At 35.1% G+C, this 19,334-nt stretch overlaps 1 protein-coding gene across 1 annotated transcript in view; it reads right to left on the bottom strand.

The window, feature by feature from the left end:
• The window catches only part of AP3B2_1 (AP-3 complex subunit beta-2), a 73,059-nt gene that overhangs the window by 29,651 nt on the left and 24,074 nt on the right, over positions 1–19,334 (bottom strand). The window contains exons 1-11 of the mRNA XM_035730433.2: positions 16,753–18,126; positions 14,484–14,618; positions 11,369–11,444; positions 11,240–11,314; positions 10,354–10,449; positions 7,629–7,789; positions 5,692–5,826; positions 3,882–4,005; positions 3,164–3,415; positions 1,671–1,768; positions 292–484 (exon numbers count right to left, since the gene is read on the bottom strand). Coding sequence (XP_035589380.1) covers positions 292–484; positions 1,671–1,768; positions 3,164–3,415; positions 3,882–4,005; positions 5,692–5,826; positions 7,629–7,789; positions 10,354–10,449; positions 11,240–11,314; positions 11,369–11,444; positions 14,484–14,617 — 1,344 coding nt within the window. The 5' untranslated portion in view covers position 14,618; positions 16,753–18,126. Of the gene's footprint in view, positions 1–291; positions 485–1,670; positions 1,769–3,163; positions 3,416–3,881; positions 4,006–5,691; positions 5,827–7,628; positions 7,790–10,353; positions 10,450–11,239; positions 11,315–11,368; positions 11,445–14,483; positions 14,619–16,752 lie in introns of the transcript that reaches the window.

Genomic DNA, 19,334 nt, shown 5'->3' with positions numbered 1-19,334 from the left:
TCAGTCTCCTCAAAATTACAGCTACATCTTGCAGAGGAGTGGTGAATAACACGAAAACTAGATCCAGGGTTTCCTATCGATTACCTTTAACATCCTAACATATACATATGATTTATATAAAAATGTGGATAACATTAATGATTTAGATTAAATCTTAAATAAATCTCTTACACAAGATATTGTATTTACATATGTATACATTTATAACTGCAAAGACTAAGTGTCGGAAGTTATTCTATATCCAATAAATAGCTATTTTAAATAGAAAAGAAAAAAAACGAAACAACCTACTTGAAATTCACGTAGAATAACCGAACTTGATGTTTCTGTGATTAAACTACTAAGAATTTCTAATTTTAACAATTTCACTTGAAGTGAATCAGTTGAAAAAATGAAGAATGATCGTAGATATGGTTCAAATAAATTACGATGTTCAATTGTTATTAAACTTGCTATATTACTTAAAACAATATATTGAACTTCGCTAGATAGTAAAAAAAAAATACACATAGAGGAGAAGATATCACAAAGCTGATATTATCTGATTAAAAAGAAAGAAAAAAGTAATCATGAGTAGAATGAAACATGATGAACTACTGAAACTATCATCAAAAAAAGTATAGATATTTATAAACAGTTGTTTATGCAAGATACTGCACATTCGTTGGTCAGATAACATCAGCAACAACCTATTGTAGCACAAAACAAAACAGATCCCAGCTGAAGAGGAAATTAGGACAAGACGTTGGATGTGGATAGGATACATATTACAGAAATCACCAAGCTACATCACAAACCAAGCCCTAACTTGGAATTCTCAAGGTGAAAAGATAAGAGGTGTCATAACGCCCACACATCAAGTGGAAAGAACACATTCAGTTAGGAAGCTGGAGCAGATATCAGAAGAATGAACGGCACTTGGCAACAATTGGAAAAAAAAACCTAGAACAGAGTTGGTTGGACAATCCTGGTCGGAAGCCTATGTTTCACGAGAGGTAACAGGCTAAATAGGGGTATAAGAGTATCGCATTATGGTTGACGTCCGTTTTTGATGAAAACCCAAACCTTCATTTGTAAACCTAACTCAGAACTCCAGCTTAACTCTTATTACTTAACCCTAACCCTTTTGCACTATCGCTGGTATCAACTGGTGACAGAAACACTATCGGCTGATAATCCTAACTCACAACACTTGATCAACCCCTAATATACAAACTTGACCTTTCTCCCTTGCTAAAATGGATAATTTGAGATGTGATGGTTAATCGATCCGATCGGACTTGTGCTTCCATTATAATTTAATTGCTTTGTATTGATAATTATTTTATAACTAGGCAGCGTTTTGTGACTGACTGACCAATCTTGCAGGGTCGTCAGTATATTGTACTTTTACCTCTTAATACCACTGCGTAGGTTCGAAATGGTCTATATTTGCTATTTTCACCAAATTACAAAACAGAGTGAAGAACATCCAGTGGTATTAAGTGATGTTTGTTGCATTTTTGAATTGGTAGCACTCCGCCTCGAAATTGCAGATTCTAACTAGAAACCTCGGTAACGCTTTTTCAAGACTAGTCACAATAGTGAGACACACGATTATCATTAAAAACAAACCATGGCATTTTACAAGAACGAAATAATTTAATAAAGATAATATTAAAATTTTTTACCGATTACGATGTAGTGTTCGAATTAGAGCACGAACTACATTTGGATAATCATCTTTAGCATTTAAATAAAATAACAATTGACTAGATGCCATAACAACCTAAAATGGAAGAGATAAAACAGAAAGAAAACAAAACCATTATCTTTATTGTTATACTCACTCATAGGTGAGACAATAATGATACAAGAATCGAATGAGTCTATTTACCGGGTAGATTGAAGTTTGTCAAAAGTTTTTCAGTTAGAGCACAACATAATTTATACTGACTGGCCTTTGAGTAGTGAACAACATGATTTTTGTGAAGTCCTGACGAGTTTGGACACTAGTCTAAGTGACTCGAGATCGCGCGTACTATGTTGGAATGATAGTTGTTTAAAGATGGTCAGCAGGGAACCATGGACCTAGGTTACGTGATAGGATTCACTTCTCAGCAAGACATACCTGAAATCTCCTGAGAACTGAATGTCCTTGGCGCATTTGAAAATATTTGACCAACAATCGAAAACTTGGTGGGATGGTGTCACGTCTTGGTCTAGCCACCCCTAGCTTCTTTCAACTTTATCCTATCCCATTCAGTATTGTATACAAGAATAGACAGTGGTTTGTGATATGTAAGACGTGTGCCAGTAACTTCAGTTGGTAACAAACTATCGAGTTGATAAGATTAGTAAAGTCTTAACTGACCAATAAAACTGACTTTCTTCAATCTCCTATGAATGCTTATCATATCTACTTCTTATTAACAGTTTGTACACAAGCGTGTTATTTTATCAGAAAGAAGTCTATTCTGCTGAGTAGCTATCCTTTCTGTTGATATAAACTCAATTAGAAGGGGCTAACGTCAATTGTTTGATCTCGTGAGCAGCTACCATTTGGCATTTTATTAAGTCATTTAAGCAATTAAAAATTCGTTCATAAAATCCCACTCCATAACAAGAGTCATGTCAGAGTCGAAAAGATTATGTAGACTCAACGGTTGAATAGTCATGCAGGAATTTGTAAAAAATAATATGAATTATCATGGAGATTTCTTAAATTATAACATACTTGATACAACTCTGGGAAAAGACAATATAAATGATATTTATCATGTGCTCACTAGTGACTAGCTTCGAGAGGAAATTTCTGAAATCCTAATGAGACTGTGACTAGTGGAATTCAACTGTGCCGAATGTGAGGAAGGTACCCACCGAAGACAACAGTAGATGATGGCGAAATATCGTCAACTGACCAAAGTTAGAATTGCACACTATTAGATCCCGGATTAGTGGTTAAGCGCTTGCATGCGAAATTGATGGTCCTAGGTTCGATTTCCAGTTGTAGAGTTGTGGATGCGCAGTGGTAGAGATTCATATCCTAGGACGAGACGGACACTCAGTGATTTCGGGTTCTCAATAGTTTTCTAACTTAAATCGCTTCGTGACTCTAACACAAGTGAAAAAGTACTTAAAAACTTTCTGTAATTGAGAAAAATAATGCAAAAACGTTACGTACAGCAGAATTATGACTGTGCAATAAATATCGTGAAGCATTTAAAAGCGCATTTCGATCAGCATCAAGTACGGGTAAAGCATCAGACATGGAATATTGGGTTGATTTTTCAGGTGTAGTAATAATTGTATCCGATTTTGATGATGTACAATTATGATTATTGCCATTTCCTGAAATCGGAATCGACTTGGATTGACCGTTATCTGATTGATTGGATGAAAGATTTGCAGGAGTTGAAGAGTTATCGTTTTCTATCTGAGAATTTAACAAGAAAATGATTTAAAGGTGAACAGAAATAATGGATCAGAACAAAAGGTACTATTCACCTAACGAATATAAAGAGTCTTTAAACAAGCATAGCTCGAAAAGGTTGGGTTTTTGTAGGCATATAGAACTTTACTAGATGTATGAGCTTTCCAATATATTATTTTCTTAAAAATAAATGCTTTCATTTCTATACTACTAACACACATTTGTGATTGAGCGTTTCTACAAAAATACACATCAATATCTTTCTTAATACTTTGTAAAAAAAAAAAAACAACTTTGTCGATACTTCATGAGTATCCACAATCTTAGATCCCAACTCGTTTAATTGCAAATGATTTCAATTAGAAACTAATGTCAGAGATCATTTAAATAAAGCCCTGAAATAAATGAACTAGAAAGTTGTAAAAAGATGGATAGTTAACCGAAAAGTCACATATATAACATAACTTACTGTGATCAATGATTTTTCAGGATTTGGAAACTGTGTCCTAGCATAACGTGTAAGCATTGACAATATAACGACTTGACCCCATTCGTCCACATCCATTACTAGATTACACAGTTTACGATAGTTCCTAAGTAAAAGACAAGTCATATTATTTTATATAAAGTACCCTCACTACGTGTGGATTTTCTTCACATAGTCAATAGATGGGAGGATAGTATAGATGATAAATTTTTGTTATGTTTAAAACATAGCAGGAGTGCTATATAATTCGACAGTGCGGACAGATAAACACAAAAGTTAGAAACGTAGATTCACTATACCCAACGTTTAATTCTCTGATCCCAAATCTCTGAGATATCCAGGAACACAAATATTAGCACCATATATATAGCTGATACTGACGGTAAGTGCAATGCTGAAAACCAGATGCTAAGAAATCAACTCACATAGAGAGAAATTCGAATTCTCGTGCAAATTAGAAGTTTCAAAATAACGATTTAAAAAGCTTTCTTAGCTAAGTTTACCCGAGGCACTTTTCAACTTCATGTTTACATCAATACAATCAGTCAATCCACTCGAGCATACAAAGTTATCTGAATGTAGAAAAATGAAAGTGTATTTATCCTTCTTTCTTCTTATATAGAAGAAACACTTTCATACTTAAACAAGCTTACAAATGAAACGAGCGTTTGCCTCATAAATATTATAGAAATTATTAAAATATAGACCAAAAAGTAAGGATTACTATGAGTCATTAATACTAGTGTACAGGGTTTGTGAAGGTTGTTGAACTTCATAGTTTACATCAGGAACCTACATTGGTTAAACAATCATCAAAAACTAAAAAGCATTGGATAGCTATTTCGTTTTAGTACGGGGCTTCGTGGTGACTAATTTCCAGAGGTAACTCCAGATTTCTGATGAGAAATCATGACCAGTGGAGCTCAACTATTTCGGATGTAGTTCAGTTAACCATCAATGGAATTAGAAAGTATTCGTATGATATCACAAATCGATTGGAGTAAAACAAACATAGACCATCGAACGCTGATAGAGTGGCTCCATAGATCAAGTTTTCACAGCGAAACCTGAAGGTCTTGGGTTCGATCCCCAAAAGGGTCATTAGTGAGCACTGCTGAGGATACCAACACTACGAAAAAAACATTTGTCCAATGTTTTCTGGTATACAGTGGTTGTCTAGCCAAAGTCAGTTCATGAATTAGACCAATAAAAGTTAATTTGCGACAAAAAAGATGACAGATTTCTTAAAAATGATACTAGTTTTGGTGGTTTTTAAATGACTTCCATTTCTACTAAAAAATAGTCAATACATATCAATACAATATGTTTTCCTGCATTCAGACTCAAAAGACTTTCAGTATTGGTCTGTCATCTAGGGAAATAAGTATTCAATTATATCGGTCACCACCCTACTTATCTTTAAAGTGTCATCATCATTATGATAAACCAGAGCTCGACAAGGAGAAAAATTTTATTTGAGATTTGGCAACTAGATCAAATATCAAAGATTGATTGAAGACATAAATGTAAACCGTTGGACAGTGACTAAAGGGTCTAATAATCAAGCCCTCGCCTCGAAATCCTCAAGGTCGTAGGTTTCACCCACGGTTTTATAGTGGATCAGTCCTGTTGAGGAGTTTCATACTAGAACAAAACAGCTGGCAATTGCTTCCTGAATTTAAATAGTTGTTTAGATAAAGTTAGTTCGTGGTGTAAACGGAAGAATTCTAACTTCCAAATCTGACGATTGAAATGTAAAAAAAAAAGAATAAAAAATCCCAAATTAATTTACTTGTGTATCAAATCCAAACGTTCAGGACACACTTCTTCAAATGTACGTACAGCACTACCAACGACCACAGTAGTTTTATCGCTTAATAGACGATCAATTATTTCAATCAATGTGTCCTTCTCAGTTGGATCCAAACTAGTAAACAGAATAATTAACGAATGATAAATGAAAATTTAATGAACTCTCTGGATTGATAATTCATTGGCTAATTAATTGCAAGTGCAATAATAGTTACAAATTGATAGGTAATAATATTTCCATATTGAAAGAAGGAACCTTGATTATAGTAAGATCCAATGTAATCACCTCTATGTTACGCAAAAAGTATGTTGAAGGTATGCAGGTTCCTTAAAGAAAAAAGCTGCTTAATTAGTTGTTATTTCATGGTGAGCGATGCTTCGCGGTGTACAAGTAGATTAGAACAAAAATAGGGGAAGCAAAATCAGACAATAAAATCAATGACTGTCCGTATGAGGTATATTAGAAGATCCAGATTACATGGTTATGGTACATCATGTTTATTAAATGCGATGTCTGCAAGAAGAAAATGGTAAAAAAATTTCCACTTTGGATGGATACTTGATATTTCGCACACTACAAATTAGCTATGAATCCGCTAAATGTGAACCAGACAAATATAATTAACCCTGAACTAATAAACCACCACAGACAAACAAACATAAGACTCAATGAAACTACCATTCCGGTAGTTAACCACTATACTTCCAACCCATGTCTTGCGTATATGAATATATTCCTTCCTCTATTATCGTTTCAGAAACTTCGCACTGAAGCAGGTATAGTCTAAAATCTACCCCACAAATCTCTACAAATACAACTTTCTAAATATACGTAAGCCTCACATATCTTTAGAGAAATATCATTGAAAAGAACAATAGCCACTGGCTTTTAATAATGTTAAATAATTACTTCACAGACAATCAGTCAAAAAAAAATCTCACGAGGCGGGATCGTGGATGCACACTGTTGAGGAGTCCCACAATAGGAAGAAACGGCCGTCCAGTGCTTTCAGGTTTTCCATAGTGGTCTAGCTTCAACTGACTCATGGACCATCGAGTAAGTAATCCAGTTGTTAGGAAACGGGTGCTAGGTAAGGATGGCAAATCAATTGATGAAATAATGAAACTTCATCAGTTGAGATGACTGGGACACGTGTTACGTATGCCCAACCACCGACTGCTGTGACATGCGATATTCAATGGTGTGGGAGTAGGTTGAAAGAAAGCTAGGGGCGACCAGTCCAAAACATGACACAAATCCATGAAGTCACTGACAAGTCGACTGAGCCATGTTGGTAGGTGTAGACTACCTGGTTAGGGACCGCGAGATGATAACAACCGATGGTTAGAGACCTTGAATGACATGGCTCAAAATTGTTTGCAATGGTGCAGGTGCATCCACTCTTTGTGTTCTTCCAAATTCTAATCTTCTAAATTCTTCATGTCCCGTTTTTCCTCTTTCCAAATTTGTTTCATTGTATTATACTCCTTGAATAACATTTTCAAACCTTATTCTTTCCGATTACTACTTATACTCTTACTACCTGTACCACTACGGGACTTGAATTGACAATTTTATCTGTGTGTTAATATGGTATGGCAACTCGAACTGATGTACGTAAGTACGAAGTTCTACGTTGTTACTGACTGATTGACTCATGGTCTCAACCATTAAAATAAATATTTCTCAATATTGATTACCAACTGAATGTATTGTGTACACAAGAATTGCCAATTAATCAGTAATTGAAGTCTACCACACAAAGAAACAACACTGACACAAGAAATAGAAATCAACACCGTGATGATTTAAGATAAGATGTCTAACATAATTTGTACTTTATAAGATACTGTAAAAAATAAAAGTGTTACACAAAATTTTAAAACATAACATCTTTTTTTTTTTGGATTACTAACCTATAAACTTTTAAAATGGCATGAGCTGCAGTTTTACGCACATACGGAGAAAGATCTTTCGAAGCATCTTGAATTGCTAAAGTGACAATAGGCAATATAAGTGGAATACGAATCGAGGATAAAACACGTAATGATGAAGCTCGAACTAATTGGTTAGGATCCTGGGATTTCAACAACAACAAAAAGAACGTTGAAAAATTTAACAATTTGAAAAGTATGAATGTTGATAGTAAACTTATTCTTCGAATAAAATCTCAGTAGTTCATGAATACTTAAATGAGTATCAATTTAGTGGAGTTTTATTAAATGAGATGATGTAAATGACATTAAGTTGAGACTGAAGATAAAAATTCCTAAGATGACTGATCAGTGAAGAAAATAATACTTATCAACCCATTTATTATCTACTGACTGGAACTGCCAAAACACTGGAACATTTTTTATTTGATTTAGTAGAGTATAGAAAACCATTAAGAGGATAAGACAAGTGAAATACCAATAGCTATGTTGCATTTAGCCTTGGTCTCAATGGACATTTTCTAACGTTGGTTACTCTATCTATTAGTTCACTAACATTTCTTTGCATGTATCATCCCGTTGAGTTAATTTTTTTCAAATGATTGTTATTCCGTTTGATGCTACTGATGAATGATATGAGCAGATGAAAAAACTGAAAACTACGGGGTATTAGTTAGTTGTTTTGACGTCTCACAATCTCTTAATCTTTAACAGTAAGCATCCATAACTTCCAGTCATCACGGTGAGCATAATAACGCCCAGTGAACTAAACAAGAATTTAATGACCTACACTTTTAACTGCAAACATCATTTACTACGAACGGTGACTGACCGACTAATTCCTAACATTATTGACTCCATAGGTTATAACTTTACACTGGAACTTCAGGAAAAAATCTATCTCGAAGACAATTGCTAGTAAAAAGATAACTCTTTTATTTGGTAATTTGCGTGTATACCCTTTCAAATAATGATAAACAATTTTAACAGTATGTTAATCAATCTATAAACATGTGAAGTTTTGAGTCTAATAAACAAACAAATTTTAAGTAACTGTACAGAATAACAGATTTTTTAACAACACATTAACTAAACACAAGTTTATATACTCAACATTCAGTCACACTATGATGTATGTGAAAGAGGGCTAATGATACTATTCAACTTTTTAAACCTATGTAGGTGAGACGAAGTTCGAGCCTTAGGTCAATTGGTTGAAACCCAACTGCTTTAACCAGTAAACTACTACTCCGATACACCCCACTAATCAAGAATATCTTTCAACTAGTTGAATTAAATTATTTAATCTATAAAATGAAACGAAGTTATTTTCAGATTTAAGCAAACAGACGAAAAACACTTTTTTCATAATCCTGAAGATAACAATAATACTTGCAATTGTGTTGAACTTCTTTGATCTGAATATTTTAATCACAAATATTCAAGTTCGGTAAACATTGTTTTATCACTTTGACTAGTTAAAGTCAGTAAACATTATAAAAGAACATTATTCAACTCCCTATCTTAATCCGCACTAGGGTATCCTCGACGTGATACGAAACATGATCTTAAAGCTTAACCACTCATTATGTCGGAAACTAAAGAACGGTTATTTTCAACTTTAGTCAATATAGGATGTAAATTGACAATCAACAATCGACATTTATCAATACGTCAAATTTTCTAGACTTACAGGAAACACTTTTTCACAATGGAACTCTATGAAACTCTGTATCGAAGCAAATCATTAACTGTCGTTATATTCTTCACATGTTAAGAAAATTATGTATACATAAATAAATCCCTATACGCCATTTAATAGAATGACAACCAAGAACGTTATGACTTTTTGCAAATCAGTAATAAGCAAGTTTATTGAAATCTTAACTGAAATATATTTTGAAAATCAATCAATTCGGAACTGACTTTGATCATATATTTATATGAGATTGAAGAACCTTTTATCGACACTACACTTTCCCTCTACCCTGACTACTAAAATATCAAGTTTAACTGAAGCCTGTGAAGAATATAGATTTTATGAGGAAATATCATTCTTTATATAAAACTTTTTCTTTTATTCACTGATTATTAGATTACACTTAAAAAATTATAACATACTTTATGCCGAATAAATATCCAAACGTAAGAGAAAACATGCGAGAAATTATCAGAATACAGTGGAGAATAAAACCTTAGAATAGTTGTTAACTGAATTTGTTTTAATACAAACTAATGTCGACATATAAGCAAAGATGGATAGTGGCTAGTAGTGGAATCCAGGACGCGCGTTTCGTCCCGTTTGGGACTCGTCAACTGAATGTACCTGCATCTCAGAGTTGTTGTTCACTCTGGGACTCAAACCCAGTACCGTCCGCCTCAAACGCCATCGTGTTATCTGCTTAGCTACTGAGTCCTGATAGCCACTTGCTTGTGCAATGGGGTGAAGTTTAATTCACTTGGTATTGTTTTACTTGTCGGCATATCACTCCCATTTTAACATGAAAAACACGAGGTTCAGCAAAGGGATCGCTTTTCAATGAATTTATTATCAAGCTATACAATCATATGAAATTCTGAGTATTAATTCCATGAGGACATATAAACAAAGAATAGACATGATGATGTAATAGAGGATTTATATAATGCACATGTAATCTTACTCTTCATCACTTATCATAAACAACTTACTATATTACACATTTACCTTTAATGCTCGTTGAAATGTTGATATAGACAACAGAGCAATATCTTGTTCTTGTTCAGCATAATGAGTTAAAAAAGCATAGACAAGTTTTCGAATCTAAGTATATTTTTTATTGAAATAAAAAGAAAGAATGAGACAACCGATGAATATCACCATGTAAAGAACGAAGATTTGAGTAGTGTAAAATCAAACATATTATGTAAAATTACAAACTGTATTTGTAAAATATGAAAACAATACATGGGATACAATAGTTGCACATCTTCTTAAAATTATCCATTACAAACTCCATCGTTCTTTCCATCTCGGTTATTATCCTGATTGCTCTTTGTTTTTCTTTCTCTTCTACTTCCGATTCCTGATACATACTACTTATATCTGTCCGTATAAGTGGCACACACCATTTTAAGATATCTTGATAAATTATTTTTCATTAATTAACTTATTTTACCAGGTATATGGATTGGTGTATTTGTCTACGACGAGCCACAGTTTAGGTGCGAGAACTTGTGAAACTACTCAGTTGAACGAACCGAAGTAGATGGACCACGGTTGCCGTACTTTAAGAATCTCTTAACCCATGAGATATCGTTCCATAATCCTGGTAAAAAGACTCCAGTACTAAATGTGATTGTATTAGCAATAAAATATAGACAACTTCGGGCATGAATCCCATTGGGAAAACATCAAAACTCTGAATTAATTAATGACAGAGAATTTCTAGAAACATGGTACTCAGATTAACAAGCAAACAACGGACATATTGTTAAATGGGCTAACGGCACACATATTTTTAGTACATACACAGAAACTATTCTAAAAACCCTTTATATATATATCAATTCACAGAATATAAAGAGCATTAAGTATAAAATTGTATTTTTACCTCAGCATTTTTTGAGACCACATTCTTCACTACAGCTAAGAATAGATCAGAACAATCTTTACCTCTGGCAACCATCTGAAAAAAAAGATGTTTTATTTTTTAAAGTTACTATTATGTAATATGACTTACTTCAATAATCCGTTTCATTGCACCTAATTTCACTGCATCTTTATTGTTATCTAATAAGTTTTTTAAATCATCAAATCTATAAATGAAATATTAAATTAGAAAGAATCTATTTACTATTGAAATAAAGTTCAATTTTAAGAAAAACACAATAAATAAACAACATGAAAAACGGTTGTTATTATTATCATCTTCATTAACTCATTACCAGGTATAAAATTCATGTTAATGACTTTGAACTAACTTTAAAGTGTAACGGTTGGTGATATTACCCTGTTGTATCTAACCCAAACAGGTTGGGCGAAGTTTAAATTTGCAGGTTGGTAGCTTAAATTTGATTGCTTTAAGCACAGAGATAACTGCCCTCACCACTTCTTATCATATTAATATTTGTCCCAAAATATAGGTCACAATTATATCATCATGAGGCGTCATAATTATATAGTTTGATCATATTACGATGAAAAAGATGAGAAATTTAGAAACGCCATCTTTATGTGCACCGGATTCTAGAGAAATAGAGATTTGTATACATTGTTTCTACATGGTAGAAACGATTAGTCAATCAGTTAGCCAGTGAAACGCGATATAGAACCTGGGGCATGTGTACGTCGGTTTAAGTAGCGGCACCCTATAGCAAAGAGTGAATCCCAGAGTAGTAGAGGTAGTAACAGTATTAACGATAGTAGAGAAGACCAGATATTCAAGATACAATTCGAGAAGTAAATAGGAATTGGTGAAATAATCATGAAAAATAATATGAGGGGTTTAGAAACCTATGATCTAAGGGAAGACAGGGTGAATGCATATGCGTTATTGCGATCGATTTTGAGTCATTTCATTTGAAGTTCCTAACCATTGGTCACAATAATCAAGCGGACCCAAATCAGGTAGCCTGCACCTATTAATACAGCTCAGTTCAACATTTAATATCTTTATGGACTGATGTCATGTCTTGATTCAGTCGCTCCCAACCTACTCGTAGCACCATTCATCAACGCGCATTGTGATAGTCGGACGATGAGCATACGTAATACATGTCATGACTATCTTATTCGGTAAAGATTCACTATTTCACCAAACGATTATTCAGATTTACCTAATCTAACCTTAAGATTGCTAACACAATGGTCTTAAAATTTACGAGAAATGCTTCAAAGACACCTATGATCGAATAGTAATAACCTATGTATATCCCCTGTATATAGTAGAAATAATCCTATTGGAATATGGAAAAGTGAATACCAGTTAAGTTAAACAATTGCAAAGCAATCAATAAGATAAAAACAACTATCTAGCAAAGGTGATATTATATTTAAACAAAGAGAATATAATACAGCTTGCTTTCAAAACAAATCCGTAATATCCTACAGGTTAATAGTTCCTCGATTATTTCCGCTTCAAGCACAAATAATAAAAATGGTAAATAAGTGTTGAACGAATCAGTTCAATTCTAAAATTCAGCCAATTAACATAAAATGGGACTTTATCCCGGTGTAAAATTGTAAAGAGGTGGGTGAGTAGGTAAAAAACTGAAGTTTTAACCACTAAGCTGCAGGTTAGAAATCCACTCGGCTTACTTAAGTTGAAACAGTTGGGTAGTATTAGTGTCAGAAAATTGTTTTCTAGACTGGATTGCTTAAACATGTGCTTAGTAAGTTACATTTTTCAAGAGCGTATCCACATGTAATCTTATTCTTATACGTATTAGTATATAGCCTGACCTAAAAAGAATACTTATTAAAGAAAGTCTAATGACAATACCCACCTATCCAAACTAAAGTGAGATACGTGATTGGGGTGCCCTGACACCCGTATCTATGAGATACAGTGATTATTATATATTATTATTAAATATTCCTGTGCTTACTGAATTTTAGTTACTGTAGTAACCAACACACCACATACCAGTATGTCACCTGTTGTAAAGGGTATAGGTAGAGTTTAACTACTACATTAGTCCACACCAGTTTTTGTAATTTATTTTGATCCCAATTTGATTGGTCCCGCTTAACTCTATATATTCACTTAGGCTTAATCAAAGATCAAAAACAATATCAGGTTCGAAAAAAATATATTTTATATGAACAATCTCAAAGGACCAAACATATATATTGCAAGCTTGCAGTGAAGTGAAGTAGGATGAAAATAAATGATTGGCTTGGCCTTATATATAGATCAAGCTGTCAAAGTGAAACGACATATAATCAACAGCCTGGTCAAAAATCAATGGAAATAAATAATCGGCTTGAGTGCAAGGACAACTGAGAGCAATGAAGCTAACAAGAGAGAACAATCACAATCAAAGCCACAGGTGAAAAACGATTTAAGACTCATGGAATAACCAAGAAGCTCACTTCTACATGAAGTAAGCACTGATGATATTGTCTGGAAAGACGGAACGACTTAACCATCTAGCTTAGAAAACTCTAACTCAGGGCACACTAAAAACAACCACTTGAGCTGTGAATCTTCATCATTTCAAGTAGCCAAAAGGTAATGTAATCGAACACAAAAACGAACATGAATAAAAGGACAAGGATAATTGTAAATGAAGAAATACAACATAACCAGTAAAGTTACAACTACAGATGTGAAGACCATATGTGTTTCAATTAATGTCAAATCACATTGGCTTATATCAATCCCCCATTTAATTTCACAAGCAGTTATTACATTCCGAGTGTACTGTGTTGCTAAAACATGTATTTCTTATCAGTGGTCAAGATATGAAAACCCTCGTTAATCCAACAACTGTACAGTTTCCTATTTGTTTTACTTGCGAGTCTGAGCATAAGTACTTGTTCCGAAATTAAGTAGGTCAACAGGAGTTATACTCCACCCTCAGAAACTTCGTATACAACAGACAAAACTACCAAGAATTTACTTTAATAATTTCTGGTCCGTTAAAACAAGTTAACGCAAGCTGAAGTACACACATCACCTATTTTGTGTAAGCTCTTTTTATCGACTGGGACGCATAATTCCATCTCCACGTAACTCTACCTTATGTATTTGCTCAGAAATATAATGCAAACGCTTCTGCAAAACTTGTCTTTAAAAACGTATTAAAAGCACAGCAAAAGAGAGGGTGAAATCTATGGGAAAGAATAATTACTTGTGGAAATCGGCTGAAAAGACAACACTGGAACTTAAGTCATTTCCTATTTCTATATCACCAGATCGATTGTAGGATGATCCTTGTGAAATTTCAGATGACAAAGAAGCAGACTGGAATCCTTCATCAAGCATGCTAAAAGTAGGATAGTAAATAAAAGCTTTAAAATCTGTATGACGAGTGCTATTTAAAAACAAGAGATCACTTCATATGTATGGATATTTTATATGATAAAATGTGAAACGAATTCACTAGCATTTGGTAAAAAGGTGAGACATTAAAATGGATATAAAAGTACCGAGATTATTCTAAAACGAGATAGAAAATAAAGGTAACTAGAAGCTCTCTATGTTGAATACACAGTTGGAAAACCTGGATGTTCTATACGGACGAGACAGCTCTCTAGCGATTTCTGGTTTTCAACGTTTGTCTCACTTCAGAACCCGTGCTGCCGTATCGCTAATATCAAGATTCTTTTAAAATAAAGTGGACATAGAAACAAAGAAATAGACATGGGATTACTTAAAATCTCAACTCAGCAAAGTGCGCAAGTGCTTTGACTGTAAACTAGCAAACAAACATATTCAAGTCGATTTAGTAGAACTTAATCTCACGGTTTTACCTACATATTTAAAGTAGTTAATTGGTCCACTATATGGCCAGCTGCCTGTCCTGTAAATGATATTTCGGCCGAAAACCTTGCGGGATAGATGGGCTTCAAGTTTTGGTATACCTATTATAGTTCCTGTAGACATGGGGTCACAGTTTCAATCGAATGTATTAAACTGATTCCTTCGCATCGCCGGTGTCCATCGTATTACAACAATAGCTAATCATACAGCAGCGAATGGCCCTGCGGAGAAGATTCACAACCAACTTAAAAGCTCACTGACGTCCCAACTGAATATTGCCAGATGGGTCAAATGGTTGTTTATTATCGCTCTTAGTATCCGACCAATAATCAAGAAAGATGAGAAGTGCACACCTGCCCAACCTGTTTATGAAAATGATTAAACACTTCTAAAACCACATATAGCCCCTATATGCGAAGCTGTGCATGCGGATGCAATGTCTTTTTACGGACATCTAGCGAGAGGTATGAACAAAATAGAGCTTGTAGCACCGTGAAAAACTCCCATCAAAGAACATGCAAGAAAACGTCAAAGTATGTGTAATTTTTTATTCGTCCGGGTCAACAGTTAAACGCCCTTTGTAACACTCGAAAGAAAAACCCCTTGATGCTTTGTAGGGAGCGTCGAGATATTTCGCAATTATAAAGAATGGAAAGGAGACAGTCTTAAATGATAGACAAACCTGATTCTGTAAATACTGATAAGGATGACGACCTAAAATTGCCTGGGAGCAATAAGAGATGCACTGTAGAACTTTGTACACCTTGACCTGACTTTCAACCCGACTATGTGAAATTAACGGCTCTTAGAAAATAATACTCTTAATGCAACAAATTCCTCAAAACCTAGGTTCTAATCCTTCAACGTGACCCGAACCAAAAGTCATACGTAAAGGAACACGCGTCTATATCCCAAACTTTATCAGTTGATTTGCTTTTCCTTTCTAGTCTGTTGAATTTGCCTAGTCACTGTTGCACCTGTTAATAACACCCTTAAAATTCTTGTTATTTTAGTGCGTCACTACTACTCATATATTTACTGGACTACAGCCTATGTATATGTGTAGCGCCGTTATTATTCGTAACTGTATGTAACGACATATTTCGGTGTTTATCGATATAACTGAGTTGTTATTACGATGCCAGGTAGACTATTATCGTTATCAGCTAACCAGTGAAAAGGTGAAAAAATATATATACTAACACATTTGTTTTGGAAAACGTATGTTGATATCCACATACATTATTAATTGTTAGCAAACAGAAAGTAAACGTTCTGATTCTTCTACAATTTTTTACGCCAGAAGATGAACAAAGTACTACAAAAATACTAATTACACAATAATAACGACAAGTGATTAAAGAGTGTGAATGAAATTTAATGTTGAACAACAGCATACCACCCACGAGCTATCTTACTATAATCTCTTCAACAACCCTACTTCCTATAAAAGTTAAGCCACAGAAGGTAATTCTGATAAAACATCAATCATGCGTCACCGAAAATTGATAAACACCAAAAAAAAGTACGACAGACCATGATATGAATGTATTGCGCTTTTATCTAGATGACAACGTACGCTTGTACAAACTGAAAATAGAATCTGAAGAACACAAATTCATGAACATGAATGCTACCTTTATGTAAAAACACTACTATAGGCCTTAGTGACCTTGTCCTTTAATTTGTACCACGCTCAATATCCTAAATCCAATATTCTTGTGACTAACGATTGGCTTCTTTCCGTGTTTTGTTGCTTCTAATGATTCAAATTCTTTGATAATTTAATATTCATTCAATTTTTCACATACTTGTATAGACTGACTGGTTTCTTTGTTCTCACTCCTTGTTGTTTCGGGACAGTTTCATGTATTCTGTCTTTTCCAATGGCTTATACACTAGCCAATCTACTGCACTGATCCTAGTCAGCTTAGAGGTCATTTGTGTATTCATACATCTCGAAGTTTGAGTAAACCTCTGTATACTAGTAGCTGTTCGTATTGTTGAGTTTTATCAGACCACACAATAAGGATTATTTCTTCAGAGAGAATAATCCTGTGTCTTCAGTCTTCAGTAATAAAGATAGTAGGTTGGTGAACCTGTGTTAATCCTGACAGATTGCCTTCCAGTTAAGGTCCAGTTTGTCCTTGAAAATATTCACTGATGGGGCTGATACCACTCGTTCGGGTAAGGCGTTCCAACCATTGACTACTCGATGAGAAAAACCGGACTCCACTTTAAGTTTATTAGATCGTGGTTTATGAACCTTCTTGCTATGACCTCGGAGATTATTAGTGCTGGAGGGAGCAAAAAGATAAGACATATTAGCACCCAAATCATAATTGAAGATAAGAAACGCCAGTATAAGGTCACCTCGTATCCTACGATACAAGGGGAAAAGGTTTGGGCGTTTTAAAGGCTCGTCGTAAGAGAGTCTAGAAAGACCTTTTACTAATTTCGTTCCCACAGGCTGGACACGCTCAAGTGGCTTGGTATCTTTAACCAAATATGGGCTAGCTGCTTGGATACAGTACTCTGAGTGTGGTCTTACATAGGTGGGATATAAAATTCGAAACGTTTCCTCGTCAAAAGTTTTGAACGGTTGGCGAAGTGACCATAACGCATGAAAACCTTTGACAGCGGCTGCTTTGCAATGCGTAGTTGTTTTTGAGTCATGACTTATTATTACTCCTAAGTCTTTATACTCTTGAACGCATGGAAGAGACTTACCAACAATAGTATAATGGTGACTATTACCGTGACCGATGTGCATTAGCACACTCTTCCTATAGTTGATTTCTAAGCCCCAACCTCGAGCCCATCTAACTAAATCGTCTAGGCCAGCTTGAAGATACAGATGATCAGCCTCACGTTTTATTGTTCTCCATATTTTTAAATCATCCGCAAACAATAATGTTGACGACCTAAGCAACAGCGCTAACTCATTAACGTAGAGAAGGAAGAGCAGAGGGCCTAAGATGGTGCCTTGGGGTACACCACTTTTGACCGACTTTCAATCAGATAGCGTTCCGTTAACCCTCACTGTCTGTCTGTGGTCACATAAGAAGTTTCCTAACCACTCCTGTACAGTACCTATTATCCCGAATCTCGAGAGCTTCTGCATAAAACCTAAGTGTGAAAACTTGTTAAATGCTTTGCTAAAACCTGTGAATATCACGTCGACAGGCAGACCGTTATCTACGGCTGCTGTCGATTTCTCTCTCGCAATAAGTAAGTTAGTCAAGCATGAACGCTTGTTACGAAACCCATGTTGCTTAGAAGCTAACAGATTGCGTAAATCTATGTGGCTTAGCAACCTAACCCGAATTATCTTTTCAAGTAACTTAACGACTATGCTAGTTAGACTAACAGACCGGTAGTTAGATACTATATGTCTCTGACCGTCATTGAATATAGGACTGACTATAGCGTCCTTCCAATCTCTAGGGAGTTGAGCGAGTGAAAGGGACATGTTGGAGAGTGTCGCGAGCGGTTTTGAAATAATGTCCGCAAGAGATGACAGCAACCGTGGATGTAACCCGTCAGGGCCCGGTGTCTTACCAGGTTTGAGGTTAGTTATCAACGGAAGGACAGTTTCCTCAGTCACCTGCACAGATTCCATGGTTAGTATCTCGGTGTGAGTGGGACAAGTATTTGTTACAATAAACGTAGAGAAGACTTCGCTAAAATAGTCTGAAAAAGTCTCAGCTTTTGCTCGATCTGATTCAGTTAGTAGTTCTGAATTTTCGTGTAACAGTAACGGGGGAATACCATCACTACGTTTCGTCCGCCGTTTAACATACGAAAACAATCGTTTCGGACAAGTACGGCTGTCATATACTAACTGTCGTTCGTAAGTGGTACGGGATTTGGCTATGGTTTTCTTACAGATATTACGGAATTTTTGGTACTCATGCTTAAATGGTTCATGACCTGTCGACAAGAATAAGTCCCAGAAATGTTTCCTACGCTTTAACAGCTTCCGGGTTTCCTTATTAATCCATGGAGGGCAATTTGATAACTTACGTGCTGACCATGGGATAAACGGCGACGTTACGGACTCGAATGTAGCCTTAAACTTATTCCATTCATCTTCGATCAATCCATCCGCGTCGACCGACCAATCAGTCGAGATAGCACAGTTTCTGATCGCCAGAATATTGGTTCGCCAGATATTGGGACGGGGAGGAGCAGATACGAATTGTATACCATGTGTCCT

This window comes from Schistosoma haematobium, chromosome 7, assembly GCF_000699445.3.
Source record: "Schistosoma haematobium chromosome 7, whole genome shotgun sequence".
NCBI lineage: Eukaryota > Metazoa > Platyhelminthes > Trematoda > Strigeidida > Schistosomatidae > Schistosoma > Schistosoma haematobium.
This window is presented reverse-complemented; position numbering and strand designations above follow the sequence as displayed.